The 24,757-nt window shown below is 39.2% G+C and overlaps 1 protein-coding gene across 1 annotated transcript; it reads left to right on the top strand.

Annotated features, from left to right (window-relative positions):
* Window positions 1-22,767: 22,767 nt before the first annotated feature.
* On the top strand, window positions 22,768-23,746 carry LOC149236616 (uncharacterized). Its single transcript, XM_089461585.1, has one exon. It carries the CDS (start codon window positions 22,938-22,940, stop codon window positions 23,673-23,675), a length of 738 nt encoding a protein of 245 aa, XP_089317711.1. The 5' UTR covers window positions 22,768-22,937; the 3' UTR covers window positions 23,676-23,746.
* The last annotated feature ends 1,011 nt before the right edge of the window (window positions 23,747-24,757 follow it).

The raw sequence follows: 24,757 nt of genomic DNA, 5'->3' as shown, positions 1-24,757 counted from the left end.
TGTTTGTTCCAACCAAGGCTCCAAGACTAGCAATTCAACCTACAGTTGCCATCGAGCTCCAGAGCATTTGTCCAACCAAGGTGTTGTAGGGAAAAGTATCCGACTCGGATGACCCTATCCCACTCTAAGGGTGACAGTTCCTTAGCAACAACTGTAAAACAAACTACTTAAGGTTTACTTCTTTATGAAAGCAAAAGAGAATGGAGAAATGCACTAACCGTTGCCTTGCGCTTAATGTCGAATCCAAACTCTTCTCTTTGGCCGCTTGCTCCTAGCTCCTTGTTCTTTTGCTCCCCCAGCCAATGAGATCCTGCAAAATAACGAAGAAGGAAACTACAAGAGGCATGCAATCATAACTGGTTCATGGATTAGTGTAAACCAAACATGCAATCATCACAATATATCATTGAAACAAGAGCACATAGAAGAACCTCAATAGCTTTTATTAATGAAGAAATAAAGGTTCTGAGAGTATTACAACCATTGAAGGCTCCAACCCAGCAACACCTCCCAGCAGAAAGAATTGCTCTTCTTCACCTCTCTCAAACAATCACCCAATAGTTCTATAGTGAAACCAACAGCATATCATTACCTTGCACAAAATTCCAGCCTCCTGAGCTCATAGGAGAGAGCTCAATATATAGATGAATTGAGAAAGGATGAGTCAGCTTGCAACTGATGTGTAGCTGCCTTGTGTCCTCTCTCTCTTCAGTTAATCTTTAGTTGATCTTCAGTTCTTGAGTCCACTTGGTGAACCTTGCTTCCACTTGGAGAAACAAAGCCTCTGACTCATCACAAGGCGAAATCCCTGATCCAAGTGTCATTTTTGGAAGATTCCAGAGCAATGACTCAGTGTGCCACATGTCCAAACTCGCTCAACGCAGGTGGGCTTTGTTCTACCTGCTTTGCAACGCAGGTACACCATGGAGCAGTTGTGTTTCAGCGCAGAAGCCTAGTGGAGCACCTGCTTTGATTTCAGGATTGCTTGTTTTTGAGTGTTTTCAGGTGGAGAACTGATCTGAGAGCTGTTGGTTTGATGACCTTGTTCCTCTAGGGGTAGGAACATCATGTTTAGGGAACTTTGGATCCCTTGGATTATTGACAATTCATGCTTGTTGCTGTAAGGCACAAAATTGTCTATAACAGATGCCCCCTAAAGTATGAGGTCGTTTATCGGGTGAAATGCTTTATTGAGAGGATCCGAAGTTCATTCAATCTGCTGAGAAGTGTCCTGTAATAAGATACAATACGATACATTATTTTTCATACATTTTCATGATCTAGCTGAGGCGGGCATTCCCATGCTCAGCTTTATAAATACATTTTGGTACATAGAACAGACGATCGTCTGATTGTAGACTGATAATTCTCTGCTGAAATTATCATCCTTTGAGAAGGATGATCATCTGCTGCAATGATGTACATATCAAATGTCTTTATATCCTGAATATATATCGCATCCCGGATGGATGAAACTAGATCCGGGGTCTTCAATCTCTTCCGATCTTCACTCGACGTACAAGTCGATCCATGTGAGAATTTCTCGAAGTCGAACATGGAAAGACATCGCTTGATTACCGGCCAATGATGTAAACCGTTAACAAGCGCGAGAGGAATCACCGATAAGGATGATGACCCTCAAGGTACAGCAGTACAATTCACATGGTGGGAATAAAGGACTTGGCGTCGACCACCATGCAAAATCTTCTGGTCGAAGGTCATTGATGTATACCTGTCGCCGGAAGTGAGAAACTTGCCATTGAGGCATGCAAGCTTCAAAGTACTGAAGGGGTTGTTCCTAGATCAACTCCTTGGATAATGAGCTGATGTCGACAAGGAGCGATCCGTCAAAGGAGGGCCTTAATGAATCCCACATCAGTGACACGGAACGGAGCTAGTGATTGTGATGAGGTGAAAACAAACTGTGATGTATGATTCAGGGTGGCGGTCATGAAGTGGATGAAGGATAATGTATGGCAGTGGGTGGGACACGGTTGACTCTTTGCAGAACCACATCTCTTGAACATATAACGACACTGATGTGATGGATTGGTAGCATTACCCCAATTGTGGATGGTGTGGCGAGGACCATGGTTATGAGACCGGTGAATGAAACAACCCAACCCGATGTGATATGGAGGACAAAGTGTCATGTTCAAGAGTGACTTGCTACCATTAATGCTGTGAGGTTCTCCCAATTTTTCCCCAGTCATTGCTGACCAGTACCTCTTTATTTTTTTCAAGCTTGAGGAGGATAACATATGCTTGTTCTATACCCTGCCCTTCGGGCAAGCCCATCGCTATGTTTTAACGAGCCTAGCGATAGGGAAACTCGTTCTCGTCTAAAGACAAGTTTGTCGCTATTTAATGAATTTAACGAGTCTAACGACAAGGATAACTCGGTCCTTTTCTTTTTTAGAGAGTCTGAAAAGGTACGGAAAGTTAACTCCAAAATTCCTTTTTCGTCTTCTAATCCCTTAAGTCCGAAAAAGTATAAAACAATACAGAAGGGATGAATTTTCGATTGCTTTAACGAGCCAAACAAAACAAGCGCTCGATCTTTTTGTGCAATAATCCCTCAGGTCCAAAAAGATTAAAATCTAGAGGAGGGATAGCTCTTCCGGTCGCTTTAACGAGCTGGAAGGCCAAAACTCGGCAATCTTTTCATATTTTACGAGTCAGTGAAAAGAGCTTAAAGACGACTCGTCTTTCGAGGAACGAGTGATTAACAGGGCAGCAGCAGATTCCAGGTACAGGTTGGAATATTCCAATCACGGCAGTGTCACAAGGATGGCTTAGTGAAATCACTCTTCGCAGTTGTTCCTCAAAATGGGTAAACAAACATATGGAGATGAACGATTGGCCAAATGAACGGATGGAGGTGAGACTGCAAGAACACGACCAAGGGCTTTAATATGGCTGTCAAAGGTTACATTCACCAAGGTTATTTACCGGTTCATTTTTTTTTGGGTGAGCTTGAACTCTAGGGGAAGATTGCTCACAACTTATGTTTATTTTTTAACAAGCATGAACTATGCGCTAAAACTGCTCGGATCTTGCGTTTATTTTTTAACGAGCATGAACTGTGTGCTAAAACTGCTCGAAGATACGCTTGCATGCCCCCAGCATAATAACGCAAATCGAGGTGCATGCCCCCCAAGCTTCATTGCATTCAACTTTGTTGGTTGGAATGAAGGTTTACCATTGAGATCTGGAAAGGGGATTGTTTCATTTTTCAATGAGGTTGACATAGTAAAAGAACTATCCTCATTGCCCACTGTGTTTACAGTATTCGATAGAAAATCGAAAACTGAAGGATGATAAAGGTTATTTTGAGTATCTTCCCCACAACCCGGGAGAAGGGAGCGATGGTGGGAATCATTCCATGGTGCCCCATCAATTACCATTGATTGGACTATTCCTTTGTCGGTTCCATGCACTCGCGACCAAGGACTTAAAGGGGTGCCATATTCTCTAGACCTATCTATCCAAACGCTTGATGAGCGTTGACTTGGGGTTGCCCCCCAGGCCAAGAAAATTGATTGCTACAATACTTCCATTGGGCTTGGGGACAAAACCTTTGCATGATCCATGCTGATATCGTTTTCTGACATCTTTTGTGCGGAAGATATCATATTGCAGGTTCCTACTGTCGCCACTTCTCCCACAATGAACGTTGGCGGAAGGGTGAAAGTTCCCATTAATGTAGGATCTTTTAGTAGGCCTACTCCGATATTTTGAAAGGAATGGTCGCTTCCATGGATCAGAGGAATGCTTCCTGTAACTTGTGAACCATTAGGGAGGAAATTTTGTTGGTCAATGATCGTAATCTCTCCTTGAAAGGGGAATGTGATTTTCCTAAAATAGGTCGACACAACAGCTTCCATGGCATAAATCCATGGTCTTCCCAGTAGGATGTTATAGTCAAGATTGCCATCGCTGACTTCAACATCTATTTCTACTGTTTTTCCCCCTAGTTCAACTTTCAAGTTACTAAGGATACCGTAAGGGGTATATGTCCTTCCGTCGAATGCTTTTAATGTTGTCGATGATCGTGACAAGGTTGGAGATCCTAAAGTTTTCCAGCAATTCATCGACATAATACATGTCGATGCCCCCTCATCAATAATTGTTCGATGAACAGTTTTGTTGAGGGCTTTCACTTGGACGAGGAAAGCTAGTTGAGCTGGTAACTGAGGATCATATCCTTTGTGATCAAAGGATACAAGATTGGAATCTTTAGGATCCACCCCACCAATTGCTGATAACAATGCCTGCCTTTGGGATGGGCAATTTTGTAGTACTTCAAGAGTCGACATAGCAGACGGCGATTGCGCCAAATCTTCCACTATATTATAATGCTGTGCCGCTCTGGCACGAGTATTAAATGCCGACTTGTGTACTACTCCCTTTGGCGGTTTTATTGTTAATTCATGTGTGATGGGGGGTACAACTTCTGCCGAAGTTGTTGTCGAACTGCTAGGTTGATCTTTACCTTTATCGTTCGACACCTGTGGATTCCCGTAATCTTTGTTCCTTGTCGAAATCAAAGCATCATTCTGTTGCTTCGATATCGATAACATAAGCACTTGTGACGGTGAAGCATTTCCACTACCAACCAGATTTTTTCCTCGATCGGGAAACGGATCAGTTAACACAGCTGGAGTTTGCGAACTCTTTAAGAATCTTTTTAGATCAGCTTTGTATGGACACTCTCTCGTCCAGTGATCCTCATCACATATCTGACACCCATAAGGTGGTTTCCTATCTCGGGGAGGGTTTGAAGAAGTTTTTCGAGGAGATGACTCTCCTTGTTTCGTTTTCTTCCCTTTGTTTTGATTTTTCTTGCTTCCTGGTTGATTGGTTTCTTTGCCCTTATCTGTCGATACGGCATTTACTTCCGAAGCAAGAACTTCTTCATGTGCATTTTGATTCGAATCCTTACGGGCCTTCTTTTGATTGGTCCTTTTCGGATTCGTGTTTGCCGTGCCAATCACGCCATCGCCGGCATGAGAGTCACTATTTGATTTAGGAGGAGGAGGGATTGAAAACTCTGGTCTAGGGGCGTCTGGTATTTTGTCATAGAGCGTGCCGGACTGAGTATATACTAAGTCCAAATATTGTGCACGAGTGATAACCTGCTCTTCTGTTACGACTCCCCCCTTTGCCACATCTTCCGTTATGGCCGGAAGTAACGACTTTATAAACCACTCAGCTAAAAGCTGATCAGGAACGTATGTTTTAACCATTCTTCGTCGACGTCGCCACTCATGTATATGATCTGATATATGAGTTGCGGTTGTCTGTTTGAAGTTAGTCAATATTTCTGTTCCCGTTTCATACCTTATTGGTAATTGAAAGTGGGTTAAGAATGTCGTGGCAAGGGAGCTAAAATTGTCGAACGAAGCTCTTGGCAATTCTATATACCATTTTGCCGCTGGACCTGTCAATGTCCTCTGAAAGAGGCGAAGCCTTATTGAATCATCATTTAGAGTGTTCGACGAACACCACAGATGAAATGTCATCACATGATTCGACGGGTCTTCACCTAGATTTCCATTGAATTTAGGAATGTCGGATGGAAGTTTGTGCGGGATCACTGGCCACCATGGGGCGTAAGCAATTGGATCATTGGTTAACCGATGTAAATCAGGCAACTCTAAAGTCGCCACGAATGGTAACTGTTGATTCAAGTTAGGTTAAGCGTAACCAGGGTACGATGGAATCACCTGAACAGTTGGTCTTTGCATACCAGCATAATGGAGTTGATGTTGGTATGACTGATACGGTTGATGGACTTGACCACTATAAAGTGGTTGATTTTGACCATTTTAGATATATGGTTGTCCAGTATTCGCAAAGATTTGCTGTTCAGAACCTTGGTACACTTGCTGGAATTGTGGCTGTTGGTATTGCACTATCCACGGTTGCGATACCATGGGTTGTTGTGCTACACTAACCATTGGACCAAGATGTGGGGTACTTATACCCGATTGTACTTGTGTTGCCCCACCAGTAGGTGATTGTGGTTGGGTCGCAGGGTCAAGGGGCTGTTGCATGAGAACCTGAGAAATCTGAGGTTGACATACAACAGGCATCGTTTGAACTTGCGACACGGTTACAATAGCCGGTGTAGTTGGGATGTTCGTCACAGGTACACACTGTTGCATAGAATATACAACTCTTGGTGGCTGGGATAGCATAGGTACCCAACTACTCGTTGCAATTCCACCATAACTTGAGTAAGGTTGAGAACTCCCGTATGGGTACCCTCCCGGAGGGGGTAATGAAAAGGCATACTGCCCCCAATACGGTGGTAATCCAGAACTCAAGGCAATTGATTGTCATGGAGGACTGGATGGCCTAAATTGATTCCCAAAAGGGTCAATTTGATGAGTCTCACCATAAGAGTTACCAGACATTACTCCGGAACAGACAGGAATAGACCATACTGTCGATATAGTCCCTTGGTGGACTCCTTCTAGCGATTGAGAGCTAGTTGGGACAGATGGTATGCCGGCGAACATTGTTGGATTTGCAGCAGGTAATTCTGCTGTCGCCGTGTCATTTGACACTGTCCTAGATGTCGATGGTTGTTCAGACATTTTGAGTCTATCCAATTGATTGCCTAGTGATTCTACAGGAACTTCCACTGGTGATGGACAAACTTCTGTTGTAGCAGTAAATAGAGTGACCTCTACTCCAAAATGAATTGGAGTGGATACTTGCGGTTCCTCTATAATTTCCTCTATCGCAATCAGACCAGGTGGAAGAGGAAGACCGTCAGGTCCGTAAAAGATTTCCGGTGCCGAAGAAGGGGTTGTATCAACAGCGACAGATGTTTGAGGAACAAAACTCTCTGGACCAGTTATAGATGGAACTGGTTCAGTTATACAAGTATTTTCCCCCAGACTAGGATCAGTATTATTGTCCTTCTGTAGCGGTTGAACTTCTTCTATAGAGGCAGGATTTCCGGAAATGTTTGGAGTAATCAGAATCTCAGATGTTGTCGGAACACTTGTTCTAACTTTTAAAGGAGATTTTGAACTGGTTCGACGAGCTCGCTTTGTCCGGATTGTTTTCGATTCCTGAGACAAAGACGGTTGACTCGCAAGCCTCCGAGAACGACGGATATTCAATTGACTTTCTTCCACAATTGCGGATTACTCGATCAACTAAAATATAAAGGGGAAAAATTTGTGTTTCCGATTTGAATGAATTTTATTAGACGCTTTTAAACATAACTTTGCTTTTTCATGTTTTAAGAGTCGAGAAAAAGCTAAAGATGACTCTAGTCTCCTTCGATGTATTAACGAGCCCGAAGTGACAAATGCTCGGTTGGACCTTTTCAGTTATAGAGTTTGAAAAGGGCCAAAAGAAACTGCTCTGGAGATCTAGGCAGAGGGTGTGCCAAACCTTTCGCGAAACCACATAATACGTTTTACGGTACGGGTGGTCGATCTTCGTGAATGCTGTGTTCATTGCATCGCGATCAGTAGGGCGGCCGACACGGCTTCCTATGGATAAAGGATAATTGCCTATAGGGGTCTCCCAATATATACGCGACGGTACGTGGGAGCACAAGTCCGTATTAGTGCCACCGACTCTCAGGAGGAATCACCCAACTTCGTAGAGATCGACAGTCACTATGTTTAACGACGCCGGAACACGTCTCTACCTAGACCTCTAGATGTTTGCGTTATGTTTCAAATGCGTTGTTAGGTTCATTCAGTATATTTTAAGTTGATCTTTTTAAAGTTTGCCTTTCAAGGTTCACCACGAGATGTATATGAACAATTCCTAAATGCAGCCTAAGATGAGAAGCAAGCTTTTTCAAATCTTTTTGACTAATGAAAATCTTAACTACTGAGGGAGAAGAAAGGCAAATCTTTTCACACAGTTCATACAGCACAAACTAATGCACTTTCTCCTAAATCATCATGCAAACTTTTTCAAATGCAAAATGCACAATGCATGTATTTTCTTTTCCCTTTCTTAATGTGGATGGATTACAAAAAGAAAGTGGTTATATAACTTTGATTTCGATTTAGAGCGAAAACAAACAAGTTTGTCCAAAATCAAAAGACACCTTAAGATTCACTTGCTTAATCACTGGAAATACATGAAATCAAACCATAATGATGAAAGTAAATGACTAATCAGCTATGGACAACAAACAAGCTAACTCTTTAGACCAGCAAAATGCCTAACACAGGTTCAGATCTAAGAGGCCAAAAGCAAGACTAGTTTACTCTTCGTTATGGGAAATTGTAAATGAATAAGAAATACAAAAGAACAAGTACAATTTCGTTATATAACAGAGGCGGAATGATGGCAAGTAATATTGGTTCCAAAACAGGTACAAGACTGACACCTAGCAGCAAAACTAAGTGAAAACAGGCAAGAGAAAGGAGGAAACCCCAAATGCACTAGGCAAATTTGGGCCAACGCAGGCTCTGCACAGCCAAACTGGCTCTCAGCGCAGGTAGCCCCTTCGGGACCTGCGTTGCAAAGCAGGTAGCTTGTGTACTACCTGCTTTGGAAAACGAAAGTTGCGTTTTCACAGTTTCCGGGTCATAATTTTCTCAAAAATGCACAGTTTTTGCTCAAATCAGAAGCAATCAGTCAAGCACACTCAAAGGGATGATTAGGAAGGTAAAAAGCTATCACTAAGAGCTTACAAGGATCCTTGTAGATCAGCTTTTCAAATCATGAACTTGCTCAGAAATGAGCTAGAGTAGCTGCCCTCTACTTCGCTTTTGATATAGTCAAAAGCTTTTCGATTTGGTACTCTTTTGTTCAGGAAATGAATAGCAAGATACTACAAACACAATCAAACGGATACGATCCCCAGCGGAGTCGCCAGTTTGTTGTAGGGAAAAGTATCCGACTCGGATGACCCTATCCCACTCTAAGGGTGACAGTTCCTTAGCAACAACTGTAAAACAAACTACTTAAGGTTTACTTCTTTATGAAAGCAAAAGAGAATGGAGAAATGCACTAACCGTTGCCTTGCGCTTAATGTCAAATCCAAACTCTTCTCTTTGGCCGCTTGCTCCTAGCTCCTTGTTCTTTTGCTCCCCCAGCCAATGAGATCCTGCAAAATAACGAAGAAGGAAACTACAAGAGGCATGCAATCATAACTGGTTCATGGATTAGTGTAAACCAAACATGCAATCATCACAATATATCATTGAAACAAGAGCACATAGAAGAACCTCAATAGCTTTTATTAATGAAGAAATAAAGGTTCTGAGAGTATTACAACCATTGAAGGCTCCAACCCAGCAACACCTCCCAGCAGAAAGAATTGCTATTCTTCACCTCTCTCAAACAATCACCCAATAGTTCTATAGTGAAACCAACAGCATATCATTACTTTGCACAAAATTCCAGCCTCCTGAGCTCATAGGAGAGAGCTCAATATATAGATGAATTGAGAAAGGATGAGTCAGCTTGCAACTGATGTGTAGCTGCCTTGTGTCCTCTCTCTCTTCAGTTAATCTTTAGTTGATCTTCAGTTCTTGAGTCCACTTGGTGAACCTTGCTTCCACTTGGAGAAACAAAGCCTTTGACTCATCACAAGGCGAAATCCCTGATCCAAGTGTCATTTTTGGAAGATTCCAGAGCAATGACTCAGTGTGCCACATGTCCAAACTCGCTCAATGCAGGTGGGCTTTGTTCTACCTGCTTTGCAACGCAGGTACACCATGGAGCAGTTGTGTTTCAGCGCAGAAGCCTAGTGGAGCACCTGCTTTGATTTCAGGATTGCTTGTTTTTGAGTGTTTTCAGGTGGAGAACTGATCTGAGAGCTGTTGGTTTGATGACCTTGTTCCTCTAGGGGTAGGAACATCATGTTTAGGGAACTTTGGATCCCTTGGATTATTGACAATTCATGCTTGTTGCTGTAAGGCACAAAATTGTCTATAACACAAGGCTCTAGGACTAGTAACTCAACCCACCAAGGGATCTAGAGTGTTTGTTAAACCAAGGCTCCAGGACTAGTAACTCAACCCATGTTGTTATAGGGCTCTAGAGTGTTTTTCCAACCAAGGCTCCAGGAACTAATAACTGAACCCAATCTAAGGAAACATGAGAACTAACCAAAACAAAACAATGAAAATAACCCACAATCACCATGACTATCCAAGAAATGGCAAGGTTAGGTAATCCACTATCAATCTAGGCAATCCTCCATACCAATGACAGATCATGATTAGGAATCCACATGCATATTCCATGCATGTCCAAACTAGTGAAGAAATCATACATGCAACTCGGTACCTGCAAGCAAATCTGATGTAGTTACTGATGTCGATGCCTTCTTATTCCTTCCTGCTCTTCCTTTGCTTTCTTGCTCCAAGAATCCAAGTATGCCACACCCTCCAAGAGTGCTCCAAGAAAACTCTAAGTATCTAAGAGTATGAGAGAGAGAGAATAATGAGAGAGCTCTAAAGCTAAACTAACAAAAGGTTACCCACTGATGTAGTTGTTGATGTCGATGCCTTCTTGTGCCTTCCTGCTCTTCCTTTACCTTCTTGCTCCAAGAATTAAAGTATGCCACACCCTCCAAGAGTGTTCCAAGAAAACTCTAAGTATAAAAGATTATGAGAGAGAGAGAATAATGAGAGAGCTCTAAAGCTAAACTAACAAAAGGTGACCCACTGATCCTCAGAAGCCTTTTTATGAATGAAGCCTCTATTTTCTTCATTTTCCATTATTTTCCTTCATTTTCCTCCTCACATGCAACTTGTGACCTTTCACCACCTTTTTCTCCTAATTCCCATTATTTTCATAAATAATTGTGCCAAAATGCCTTTTAATGTCTTAGCCTTTGCCTTTGCCAGTTTCCTTAGCCATAAACAACTAAATGAACACCCCCTAGGATGTCTTTCCCAACATTCAGCTTGGAATAAGTGTCCTAGTCATCAGTGGTTATTGTTTTTAATGTTTATTACATGGAATGTTCACCAGGGCTGTTATAGAACCCTCCCCCTTGGGGGAAACCATCCTCGGTGTTCAATCACACCTATACCTCAAAAACCTACTGAAAGAAGACACACTACTTATGGAACTTTATAATACAACTCGATGCAGTATTTAGAATGAAAGATATGCTCAAGACATAATAGCATGACACCAGGAAAACATACCACATAATGGATCTTTATAACATGGCTCGTTATGGTATTTACAATGAAAGTCCTGCTCAAGACAAACTCATATGACATCATAACATCATGATAACATAACCACGTGATATCATATTAACATAACACCAATACTGCATAATGGAGAATTATAACATAACTCATTACAATATTCACATCCATACACAAGTGTACACATAACAACATCATAAAAATTATATATACCAAACACATATGCCAAATCATATACCAAAACATATATCAAACATATACTAACGTTATATCTAGGCATATATCAAAACATCATAAAGCATAAATCAACCAGCATAAAGCATATATCAATCACCAATAAGTATATACTAAACCAACATAAAACAAATACTAAACCACCATGAAGCACATACCAAGCCATCAATAGCAAATACTAAACCACCATAAAGCAACTACCAACCACCATAAGCAATCACCAAACCACCATATCGAAGCTGCTTTGCCTCAACCGGAAGATATGATCCACCATCTCCCACGTAGCTTCATCGGGCCCAAATTGTTCCATTTCACTTTAACTTGCTCTATTGCTCGGTTTCAGAGCATGATCACCTTTTTCTGCAATATATAATGAGACTCTGGCTGGAATTCTCCATTTGGTTCCACCTGTAATACAAACCAATCAATCATATGATCAACATCTTTAACATAATTCTTAAGCAATGAGACATGGAAAACATCATTGAATTTCGTTGTCGGAGGCAGTGAAAGTTGATAGGCTACTGCCCAATCCTCTCAGTGATACTGAAGGGTCCACAAAAATGTGGTGGTAGCTTGGCACATGAGCCAATATACAAAGAGCTCTTCTTCGAATTGATGCGCAAGTACATCTGTTCCCCAACCTGGAACTCCTTGAACAACTTATTCCTATCAGCATAGATCTCTTTCCTATCTTGTGCTACCTTAAGATTCTTCTTGATCACCTGCATCTCTTGTTCCATGTCTACCAACATATCTGGTCCAATCAATATCTTGATAATAGGATCACTCCAACTAATGGGAGTGTTACAACTCTACCCATACAATGCCTCAAAAGGACTCATCCTTAGTGACTCCTGATAACCGTCGTTATATGAAAACTCAACCAAAGGGAGATACTCTTCCCACTTGCACTGCTGATGCATCACATACATCCTCAACATGTCGTCTAAAATCCTGTTGACCCTCTTTGTTTCTCCATCCGTCTACAGATGATAAGTTGTGCTGAAGGCCAAATCTGTGCCCAAACCTGCAAATAACTCCTTCCAAAACTTGGAAGTGGACTTCGCATCCCTGTCTGACACAATCTTCTTTGGAACACCATGTACTCTAACCACATCTATGATAAATACATGTGCCACATCACTAGCTGAGAATGTAGACTTCATCGGAACAAAGTGTGCAACCTTTGTTAACATGTCCACAATGACCATGATGGAATCATGCTGCTTCACTGTATTTGGAAACCCTGTTATGAAATCCTTGGAAATGACCTCCCATTTCCACTTCAGAATCACGATTGGCTATATAAGTCCACCTGGATGTTTACACTCTACCTTCACTCGTTGATAATCGAAAAATATCGCCCAAAACTCTGCTATATCCCTCTTCATATTCGGCCAATAATAATATCTCTTCACCGCCGTGAATGTCTTCTGATAAACTAGGTGACCTGAATACGGTTTTGCATGAAACTCCCTCAAGATCACCTTTTTGAGGTCACTGTCATCCGACACATATATCGTGTCTTAGAACCTCACCAATCCTTTTGTTGCAAGACAATAGTCCAAGTCCTGTGCATCTGCACCTGTACCTATACCACTACCTGTACCATAACCTGTACATGTACTACTACCTGTACCTATGCCATCACACGTACATGTACCTATACTATCACTTGTACCTGTACCTAAACTATCACTTGTACCTGTATCTGTACCCTGCTACAACTTGTGCATAATCCCCATATATCTGACATCCTGTTGTCCTGCCTCCAAGATCCCGTATTGTAAATATGTCCCATAAGAGCTCATAGTTGCTAAGTGATTCACCTGTAACCACCTACTAAGAGCATATGCGACTCTGTTCTCCTTGCCTTTGATGTACGTGATCTCAAAATCAAACTCACTGATCGTGGCCAACCATCTAGCTTGCCTGACATTCATATTCGGATGGTCAAACAAATACCTCAACCCAATGTGATCACTCATAAGCACAAACCGCCTGCCAAGAAGATAGTGCCTCCACATCTTCAATGCATGTATAATCGCTGCCAACTCGAGATCATGCGTGGGATATTTCTGCTCATGCTCGTTTAGTTTCCAAGACCCATAACATACCACATGTCCGTCCTGCATAAGGACTCCACTAAGTCCTCTCTTGCAATCATATGTGCACACTACAAACTCTTTGTCTGGATCTGCAATCTGTAGTACTGGTGCATGTGTTAGAAACTGCTTAAGTTACTCAAAGCTAGTCCCACACTCTTTAGTCCATTCAAACTTCTTACCTTTCCTCTGCAATGATGTAATGGGGTAAGAAATCTACGAGAAGTTCTTGATGAACCTCCTATAGTACCCTACCAAACCCATGAAAGATCTCACCTCATCCACACTATTAGGAGCTACCCACTCCATGATGGTCGTTATCTTCTCTGGATCTACTGCAATGCCTTCCTTGGAGACAACATGTCCCAAGTAATGTACCTCACTCTGAAAGAAGCTGCATTTGTTGAGCTTAGCATACAATTGATGCTCTCTCAACAACCTCAACATTGTTGCTAAGTGCTCGACATGCTCTTCCTCATTCTTAGAATATACTAGTATATGATCAATGAACACAATAACAAAATTGTCCAAATATGGATGCAACACACTATTCATCAAACACATGAATGTAGTTGTAGCATTCGTTAAGCCAAATGGAACAAAAACAAACTCATAATGCCCATACCTAGTCCTTAAAGCAGTCTTGTAAATGTGCTCCTCTTTGATGCGTATCTGATGGTATCCAGATCTCAAGTCAATCTTTGAGAACATTACTGCTCCCTTCAAATGATCGAACAAGTCATCAATCCTTGGCAAAGGGTACCTGTTCTTGATAGTCACTTTCTTCAACTTCCTATAATCAATGCATAATATGAGGGTAACATATTTCTTCCTCACAAACAAGATCGATGCGCCCCACGGTGATACACCTTACCTAATGTATCCTTTGTCCAACATTGCCTTCAACTGCAATTTTAACTCAACCAAATCATGTGTGCTCATCCTATAAGGTGCTTTCAATGCTGAAGATGCCTCTGGTACTAACTCAATAGAAAAGTATACCTTCCTATGAGGTAGCAACTGTAATTTCCTCAGGAAATACATCCTTGAACTGCTGTAAAACAAGGTATTTGTTCAACACATCTGCATCCTCAACCTCCTTACCCTTATCACTAGAAATGTGTACTGCAAATAACTTGCACCCTTTCCTACGACTACGCTTTTCTTGCATAGATGTCACCATCCTAACTGATGTGGCTTTATTCTTACCTTGCAAGAGTCTTGGTTCTCCATTTTCATCAACACACTCAATGGATTTGTCATAGCAGTCAACCTTATTTCTATGTAAATACTACCAATCCATGCCTAATAACATATTGTATGAACCCAATGGTAAAACATTCAAATATGTTGTGGTAGGAATACCATTTAAGTCAAATGCACAATCTCTTACCCAATGATGAACTCACTTCTTCGTACCTATAGCCAACTGCGCTAACTAAGACTCTGCAGGAAAACCACACTTATCCACCAAGTCAGGACTAACATAGCTATAATTAGATCCAGGGTCAATCAAAATAGAAATAGCTTGATCACAAATCTTACCGTCCATCTCAATGATAGATTCTTGATGCTCGGCCTGCCTGTTGTCCATGACTGCATAGATACGAGGAATACATTGGCCTACATATCCAACAGTCTACGCCTCCTGCACACTGTATATCTGAGGTCTACCACTCTGATGTTGCGGACAATCTCTCTTAAGGTGGTCTTTGGCACAAGTCCAACAACGCGTGGGCTTCTTACTATGCTCCTGAGGTCGATGCCCTTGTCCTTTATCTGATGCATTGAACTTCTTAGGTGGTGCAACATTCTCCTTGTTATCTCTACTCTTTCGCCTTGCTTGCTTTTTATCCCATTTGCCTTTTTTATTTACATCACCTCTCTAATCTAACTTATTCTCATTTTTGTGCTTCGATTGTTCATAGCAATGTCTTAGATTTCGAATGGCCTCCTCTAATGATCTAGGCTCATCGAACTCGATCCTGTCTTTGAATGCAACCAATAATCCACTAATGAACCTTTGAATCTTGGCCTTTTCCTCTGTAAGATAAGGTACATATCTCAGTAATTCCAAGAACCTACTAGTGTACTCATCATCTGTCATGGAACCCATCTTTAGTTCATAAAATTATTTTTCCCTATCATCAAAGTACCTTTCTGACAAGTACTTCTTCTTAAATAGCTGCTCAAACTCACTCCAAGACAAATCTTCCTCATGAATACACCTGAAATTCTTCACATCTTCCCACCAAATTTCCACTTTACCTTTGAGACTGAAGGTAGCTACTCTAGCTTTCATGTTCTCTGAATAATCATGCAACCTGAAGAACTTCCTCATGCCAAGCAACCATGCCTCTACATCCTGTGGTTTCTTCATTTCCCCATCAAAAGTAGGTGGTTTTGCTTTCCTAAATTCATCTGGAAAATACCCCCCTATCACTCATCCTTTAAGGATGGTATCGATGATGATAATAGTGCCTATATGAATCATAACTAGAATCATACATATGTCTATCCCTTCTCCTCTACGGAGTGTCCAAAAATATACCATCTCGGATGGTGTTAGATCTATTCGACCTATGTCTACTATGAGACCTGCTGTCATATGCCCCATTAGTTTTATTCTCCTGTTCATGGCTGATCCAGAGCGGTCCTTGTCATTGCAAATTTGACAAGCTCTGAAGTATTAATGCATTCACCTCTGCTAACTTTTCATGTGAATTTATGATTCTTTCATTATCTACCTTACAATTCCTTATCTTTTCCTGCAAGGCATAATATGTCAAATAAACCAAATCACAATAAACCAAAGTACCTTAGTATAGCTCGGGGAGGATACTTGTCAGCAAGATTTCCAAATCAACGTGATAGATGTATAACATAATTATAACAACATATAGACATACACCAATAAATGTATCAACACATAAACATCACTCTAACTAGGATCCAGTCATCAATGCAAGGCCATATCAACAATGCATGTTATGACCTCATGCATGACAATAACCATTACTCCATGATAACCATACTACAACCCTAATACAACATCACGACATTGTAATAAGTATATAAGTGTAAGAGACACACATGAATGACCAACACGTAGCCCATCCAATCTGAGGGGTGAACCATGATCTGATACCACTCTATAACACCTACCTCCCACATCTACCCAAGCAATCGGCCAGCCAGGGTAAACATGTGATGAGAGGCCACTATGATATGATTCGACCTCCTAAGTCACATTAAGGAAGTGGAACCGACAGAAACACAACATACAAACATCCAACATCATCAATAGAACCCTTAGAAGACAAGTCAGCCACTCAGACAAGATGTCCCTGGGTCCCACTGTTGTTTTAGGTCTATTGGGCCATAGTCGCTCTCATGCTATGGGCAAGAGAGCGACTTGCAACCTAAAGTCACTCTCACGGGCCTGCCTACCAACGATTGTGGACCAAAATTATCAATGTTGTGCCAATGACTCAGGGATTTTAGCCACTTTTTCAGGCCCAGAGCCCAGGTCCCTACCCAAAACTAAATCATCTCTTCAGATCAGTAATTTAACATGGAAATGACAACATTAAATAAAATACTTGTTCAAGACCTTTACTGGACCCCTACTAGCCATGATAGGAATTTTGTCAAACATATCATCGACATGTAATCTACAGTTGTAAATAACAGAGTTAAGTGTAGGGATCTCATACTTATCTCAGAATCGCTATGAACGATTGTTCCAGCATGCCATTTGCTACATTATTATCTATTAGGTCATAGGCACATTATCCATTCACATACAACTAAAAACATGTGGAGAGCCATCATAACTGTTGTCATAAAATGTGCATATAACCAGCATAATAAGAACAAAAATACAATAAACATAACAACCATCAAATCCATAAATACATCAATACCTTTAACACATGAAAATAAAGGGAATGGATTTCTCATCAATGAATGCAATGAACCAACCGAAGATGGGACTGCCACGTTCCACTCGACCATAGAATGGCTGAGCCAAATCTCTCTTCAACCATTCACCCTCGTGCCATATTCCAAGCATGAATGTGGGATCTCATAGAACACATCAATCAAAACTCATTTAGGGTAGAAGTCATCTACCTCAACTCATCAAACATTGGTTCCACCTCATGGTCAGACATCATCAAAACCATCATTAGATCAGTCTCCATCCTAGCCATTCAGGGCTCTAGAGTGTTTGTTTCAAACAAGGTTCCAGGACTAGTAACTCAACCCACAACTCTCAACGGGCTCTAGAGAATTTGTCCACCCAAGGCTCCAGAACTAGTAACTCAACTCACTAAGGGCTCTAGAGCGTTTTTCCAACCAAGGCTCTAAGACTAGTAACTCAACCCAAGTTGTTATAGGGCTCCAAAGCATTTGTCCAACCAAGGCTCCAAGAATTCATAACTCAACCCAAGCTAAGGAAACATGAGAACCAACCAAAACAAAACAATGAAAATAACCCACAATCACCATGGCTATCCAAGAAATGGCAAGGCTATGCAATCCAATGTCAATCCAGGCAATCCTCCATGCAAATGACATATCATGACCAAGAATCCACATGCATATGCCATGCGTCTCCAAATTAGTGAAGAAATCATACATGCAACTCGGTACCTGCAAGCAAATCTGATGTAGTTACTGATGTCGATGCCTTCTTATGCCTTCCTGCTCTTCCTTTTCTTTCTTGCTCCAAGAATCCAAGTATGCCACACCCTCCAAGAGTGCTCCAAGAAAACTCTAAGTATCCAAGAGTATGAGAGAGAGAGAATAATGAGAGAGCTCTAAAGCTAAACTGACAAAAGGTTACCCACTGATCCTCATAAGCCTTTTTATGAATGAGGCCACTATTTTCTTCATTTTCCATTATTTTCCTTCATTTTCCTCCTCACATGCAACTTGTGACCTTTCACCTTCTTTTTCTCCTAATTTCCATTATTTTCATAAATAATTGTGCCAAAATGCCTTTTAATGCCTTAGCCTTTGCCAATTTCCTTGGCCATAAACAACCAAATGAACACCCCCTAGGATGTCTTGCCAAACATTCAGCTTGGAATAAGTGTCATAGTCATCTGTGGTTATTGTTTTTAATGTTTATTACATGGAATTTTCACCAGGGTTGTTACAACTTCAATGTACCATAATCACACAATATCATAATATCAATTATGTCATATCAATGTATATTTTATCCATCCATGTTTTACATAAACATTTAAATAAAATTCATTGAAAACTACCATTGTGTCAAATTAAGAACAATTCATAATAATCACAAAGTATAAGTTTCATCATCATAACACAAGTCAATAAACAAGGTCAATTTAAATAAAATTCCCTCAAAAAATAAAGTCAAATTTGGTAAACAAGTAACAACAAACAAGGCACCACATAGTAAATGAAAACACATAATCATCATAATAATTTTACAAAATGGGAAATCAAGTAACAGATTCTCTAAATTCCTCTAAACATTTAGCATGGAATTCAAAACATAAACCCTTCACAAGTTATTTTACACCTCAAATTTTCCATAACAACAATGCCTTGCTAGTATACTCCTATCAGGTATCAAGTATTAAACCCCAATAATAATTCTATTAGATGTCATGTCATTCATTTAATGAGATCACAATACAGGTATCAAGTATTAAACCCCAATAATAAGTCTAATAGATGTCATGTCATTCATTTAATGAAATCACAATGAATCTAAAAAGTTAATTTAGAACAAATACAAATGATGAAAAAACAAGATGCAAATTCTCTAATATCCTTCACATTACTAACACTCGATGGGAAATAAAGGAATAAGGTGTGCAAAGCGTGGTAAATAGGGAAGTCCATGTGAAATTAAAACCCCTCAAAGCTGGAATAAGGTATACAGCTTGAGTGGGCTTAATGGTTAAGAGCATGTGTTTCCTCCTAAGAGGTCACAGGTTCAAAACCAGAGGGGGGTAGAGTATGTATGCCTTCGTAGACTTAGCAGTCAAATCGCTGCGCGGAGGTGGGTCCCTTGTCCCACAAACAAGGGGGTCTCATACACCAATTTGGTGTCTGGCTTGGCTGTGACCTTAAAAATGGATATTATTATTATATTATATTATTAATCAAATCACCAAATTGTCAAAAATAAATAAATAAATAAGTACGTACAATAAAACCTAGAATTATTACAATGTATTTCTTTAGATTCTATTTAACATGCACAACATTATATACATCTTGGATTATTTTAAATCGCATTCATTTTATAGTGAAATATTATCAATTATGTCACATTGGTTTCTCTTGTATTTAATGGTCAAAACAAAATTTATTAATTAATATCCAATCATGAAAGCAAATAAATAATCTTATGTATTGACTTTAACTATCAATTATATGAATCTAACCTTAAAACCTTAAGGTGACTACTATTATAACTATTTTGAGGAATCCCTCGACTTAGTTGTTATGGAATTCAAAGCACGTGGTAGTGAAAGTAATATAACTATAATAATATTAATATAACTATAATAATAATAATATTATAACCATGTTGAGGGATCCCTTCACTTAGTTGCTATTCAATTCAAAGCACATGGCAGTATAAATCCCAAGGATCTTTTAAAGGGAAGTCTCAAGGAATGTTCATAAAGAGGATAGGCTAGCTAGATATGTACTTGAAATGTACTGGATATTAAATAAATTTATTTTGATTTTATATTATTAATTTTAAAAATAATATAATTATTAATTTTAAATAAGATCTAATGTTTTCACGTGTAAATTTTTTATGAAATGATATTAAATATTTTATATAATTATATAATTTTTAATTTAACTAATATAACAAATTATAATCATGTTGAGGGATCCTTTCACTTAGTTGCTATTCAATTCAAAGCACATGGTAGTATAAATCCCAAAGATTTTTCAAAAGGAAGTCTCAAAGAATGTTCATAAGGAAGACATACTAGCCAGCTATGTACTTAAAATGGACTGGATATTAAATAAATTTATTTTAATTTTAAAATATTAAATAAATTTATTTTAATTTTAAAAATAATATAATTATTAATTTTAAATAAAAATCTAATTTTTTCCCGTGTAAATTTTTCTATGAATAGAGATTAAATATTTTATATAATTATTTAATTTTTATCTAAACTAATATAACAAAATTTCAACTTTAAAAATAAACAAAATTACACATCATATCAACTGACTATGGAATAAACCCACTGAGAAATCAACCCACTTGATTAGCATCCCATTGAAACCAGAGGCAACAGCTCAACAGAGCGACTGTAGTTACTAGTGGGCACTGTGAACTCACATTCCAGCTACTATGTAGTGTACGGTCAAGGAAGGTACTGCACTGCATCTTGTACGGAGCCCACGGTAGGGAAGTTCGAGAAAATATGAAATCAGAAGGGCGGTCCCACGAGGGGCGGTGATGGAGATGGCAAGGAAGTCAGGCGGACAAAACACAGAAGAGTTGTTTGGACGTGGGGCGGAGTTCTGTAGCAGCAATGAAGTTCCATGCAAGGGCTCTAGCTAGCATGATGTCATTATTGAACAAAGTTTGGCTAGTAGCCAGATAAGTTTGCAGCAGTTTGACAGGGTGATCTTTGGGGTTGTTTGATTGAAAAGGTGTTTTGTTTTTTTTTAATGTTATTTGAAACTTTGATTGAAAAGGTACTTTGTTTTTTTTTTAAATGTTATTTGAAACTCAGTTAGACTATGTGTTGGGCAAATCCTTCATATAGCAAATACACATACAAGGTTGGTTAAAGAACATTGGGTATCTCATAGGCACTTTGTAGGGGATTTCCATTCAACACATTCGCAGGGCACACCTATTGCTGACGCCATGTCCAAGCTTGGAATCAATGCTGGTGTTAGTGGGTTGTTCACGTGATGTTGGGTTCCTTCTCTTCCCGTGATGGGGTCTACTATCTTGATCTTGCTGCCCTTATTATGTTTACAATAGTTTTTTGTCTTTCGAAGTTTTGATTTTCCTTACTATATTTGGAGCAACATAAATGTTGTTTTAGTTATGGATGATGAACATATACATTGTTATAACTGTTTCATTTTTTCACGCAATATGGAGGTCTTATGTAGATATGGCATGAAACCTTCTAGCTAAAACTCATATCTAGATGATATCATTGGATGAAACTACTATTTGTAAACAAATATATTGATTATTCACTTCTAATACCAACATTTTTTCAACATTTTTTCATACTGAAAAAACCCAAAAAAGCTAGTAAAATTAGAAAATAAGAATTGTTCCAACTTCAAGACTATTTCTATTTCCTTTCGTTTTTCTATACATGTTCCTACGAACTGAGTAGTGGCATTAGCATTTTACATGTGCAAATGAACAAATTAGTGAACTAACAGAATCGAATTTTCGAATTAAGATGAATTTGGTAATCATGATTTTGATTATAATAGAAAAATAAAAAATTCACTTTGACTTATATTATTTGATAAAATAATATAAATAATATTTTTCAGTAAAATAATAAAAAATTATACATAATCAAATTTATGACTGTAGTTTAATGAGGTTTCAAATTTGTTTACAAAATATTAGAATTTTTGGTAAAATTTTGATAAAATTAGGTAGAAATTTTGAAAAATCTAGATTAAAATTGTGGAGTTTCAAGTTTCAAGATTTTGAACCCAAGAATTTTTTTATCTATCAAATTTATTAAAAAAAACTAGATTTCCACATTTTTTAACCCTAGGTAAATTTACTACTCAGTAGACAAGGCCTTAAAAAGGACTAGATTTCCACATTTTTTTAACCCAAGGTAAATTTACCACCCAGTAAACAACGCCTAAAAAACGACTAGATTTCCACATTTTTTAACCCAAGGTAAATTTACCACTCAGTAGACAACGCCTTATGAATGCCAGCTTATACCACATTTAGTATTCTGTCGAATTATTTTTCTCAAGTGAGAATGCAACATATGAGGGAAGAAAGTCTACGCAGGCATAATTTTCACCGCGTAAACATTAAAAGGAACGACGCGGTTTGACAGACGCTAACAGCTCACAGCTCAGCTGTATTTTTGCATCCCCGCACTACACTTCCGAACAACTGAACATCAACCTACTAATATTAGTGAAAGAGGAAGCTGCCTCCGACCCATGAATATATTCGCCATTATATATATTTAGATGCATACTCCATAATCGTAAAACACTACACACCCAATTCAGCTTTCCCAGATCTTATCCACCATACCGGCCCCATATCGCATTACTTTCGCTTTAGTATTATTATTGTTTGGGTGGGCATAAAATTCAATACATTCAATACCCTTATGTGATTATAGTATACATTTTGATATTAAGGGAATTCATAGTTATTTTCCAGAGAAGCCCAATGGTTTGCAGAAGTAAAGAATCAGAGTGCCACCAGAAGGTGTTGGTCGGATCGCAACAGCACTCAGAACGCAGAGAATGCCAAGTCTCTAGTAAAAGGAGGAGCAGAGGCTCTGGGCAGCCGAGGCAGTACAGAGGCATTCGGATGAGGAGTTGGGGATCATGGGTTTCTGAGGTAAGGGCACCCCATCAGAAGACGAGGATCTGGTTGGGCTCATATTCCACTGCAGAGGCCGCTGCCAGAGCTTATGATGCAGCTGTCCTCTGTCTGAAGGGCTCCTCTGCTACCCTCAATTTCCCAGAATCTGCCACCACTATTCATCTTCCCCAGAGCTGCCAGCCACCATTGATGTCTCCGAGGTCTATACAAAAAGTTGCAGCTGCTGCTGCCTATGGTTATCCTAGTGCTACTATTCATCTTGCAGGCTCCAATGGCGTTGGCTGTGCTGCTCAAAGCCTTCAAGATTCTTTAGCCTCCAATGTAAAAACAGCTGTTGGTACTGAAACAATGCCCAGTACTGGTAACAGCAATGACAATGTGGGTGCAGTAAGGGAGGAGAATTCATGGTTAGAGCAGCTGTTAGAGTCTCCCAGCAGTGTTGATAATTATGGGTATGATGATGAGATGATCTGTTGTGCATGGCTATCGTGCGATCTGACTCCATTGTCCAACTGGGTGGATGAGAGTTATGGTCCCGATTATTCTCAGGATTTCTGCAGCCTCTTGAGCTTCCCCTGATTTCTCCTCTGATTTGTATAGATTAGGCAGAATGTACCTAATTTATTTACTGTCAGTTATACTCCTGTAATTAGTTACAGGCTATATAATTATATAGCGACTTCGTTCTAAGGATTATTATTTCTTGATGAATCAGGATTTGTATGTACGTACTAATAAAAAGTAATTTGTGCAATCTATATTCGTTATGCTCTGCCATGAGATTTTACTGAATTACTTTCCATAGCTGCCATTTCGCTGGTTGGACATTTTCACCGACACACAGGGCGTGCAAAGAGCTCACCTCATGATATTTTAGTGAGATATTTGAACCCTCTCTGTGAATACCTTTGCGCTTTCTTGCCCTCGTTAATGGCAGACAGTCATTCCTACTCAGAGGGCGCCGAGCATGTTTAACTCTGTGCATGGTTCAAAGTAAGTTCAAAATAGTACGTCTTGCAACTTGAACTTTGTGTGGGTGCTCACTGCTCAGTAGTGTCGCGGTGTGGGGTGCCAGAGTGGATATATATATATATATATATTTTATTGGTGCATTTTTTTTTTTCTATATACGCTCGAAACCTTTTGCTTCGATATATTTTATCTTTTATGGAAATTTATATATATATATATATATATATATTTATTTGTTAGTTTCTGGTTTTATATATATTTATTGTTAGTTTCTGGTTATATATATATATATATTTATTTGTATAATTTTTTTTTACTCACTTAGAGGGATGGTATCACTGGGATTCACAAACTTAGATTAAGTTTAAAAATCGCAATTAATATTTATATAACAAAAAAAATATTCACAATCGGATCAAGGGACTGCGTGCCCTTTTTGGATCCATTCAGCTTCGCCTCCTCCAACATATTTAACAGGACTTGTTCCTCTGCTGAAGTTTTTATAATATAACAGTAAACTATCATGTTAAAAAAAATAATAATAAAAATATATTTTATTATTAATTTTAAATAAAATAATATTATTTAAGAAATTATGATTGTACCGTGAGTTTTCATTTCTGAAAAGAATAAGTATTAAGGTATGATTAATATTTCAAAAAAATATATCAATTTACCATTATGATATT

The sequence above is a fragment of the Pinus tabuliformis genome, chromosome 8 (assembly GCF_031772625.1).
Source record: "Pinus tabuliformis cultivar Carrire ecotype Pingquan chromosome 8, CPIR1, whole genome shotgun sequence".
NCBI lineage: Eukaryota > Viridiplantae > Streptophyta > Pinopsida > Pinales > Pinaceae > Pinus > Pinus tabuliformis.
The sequence above is the reverse complement of the archived record's forward strand: the minus strand, read 5'-3'. Positions and strand labels throughout refer to the sequence as shown.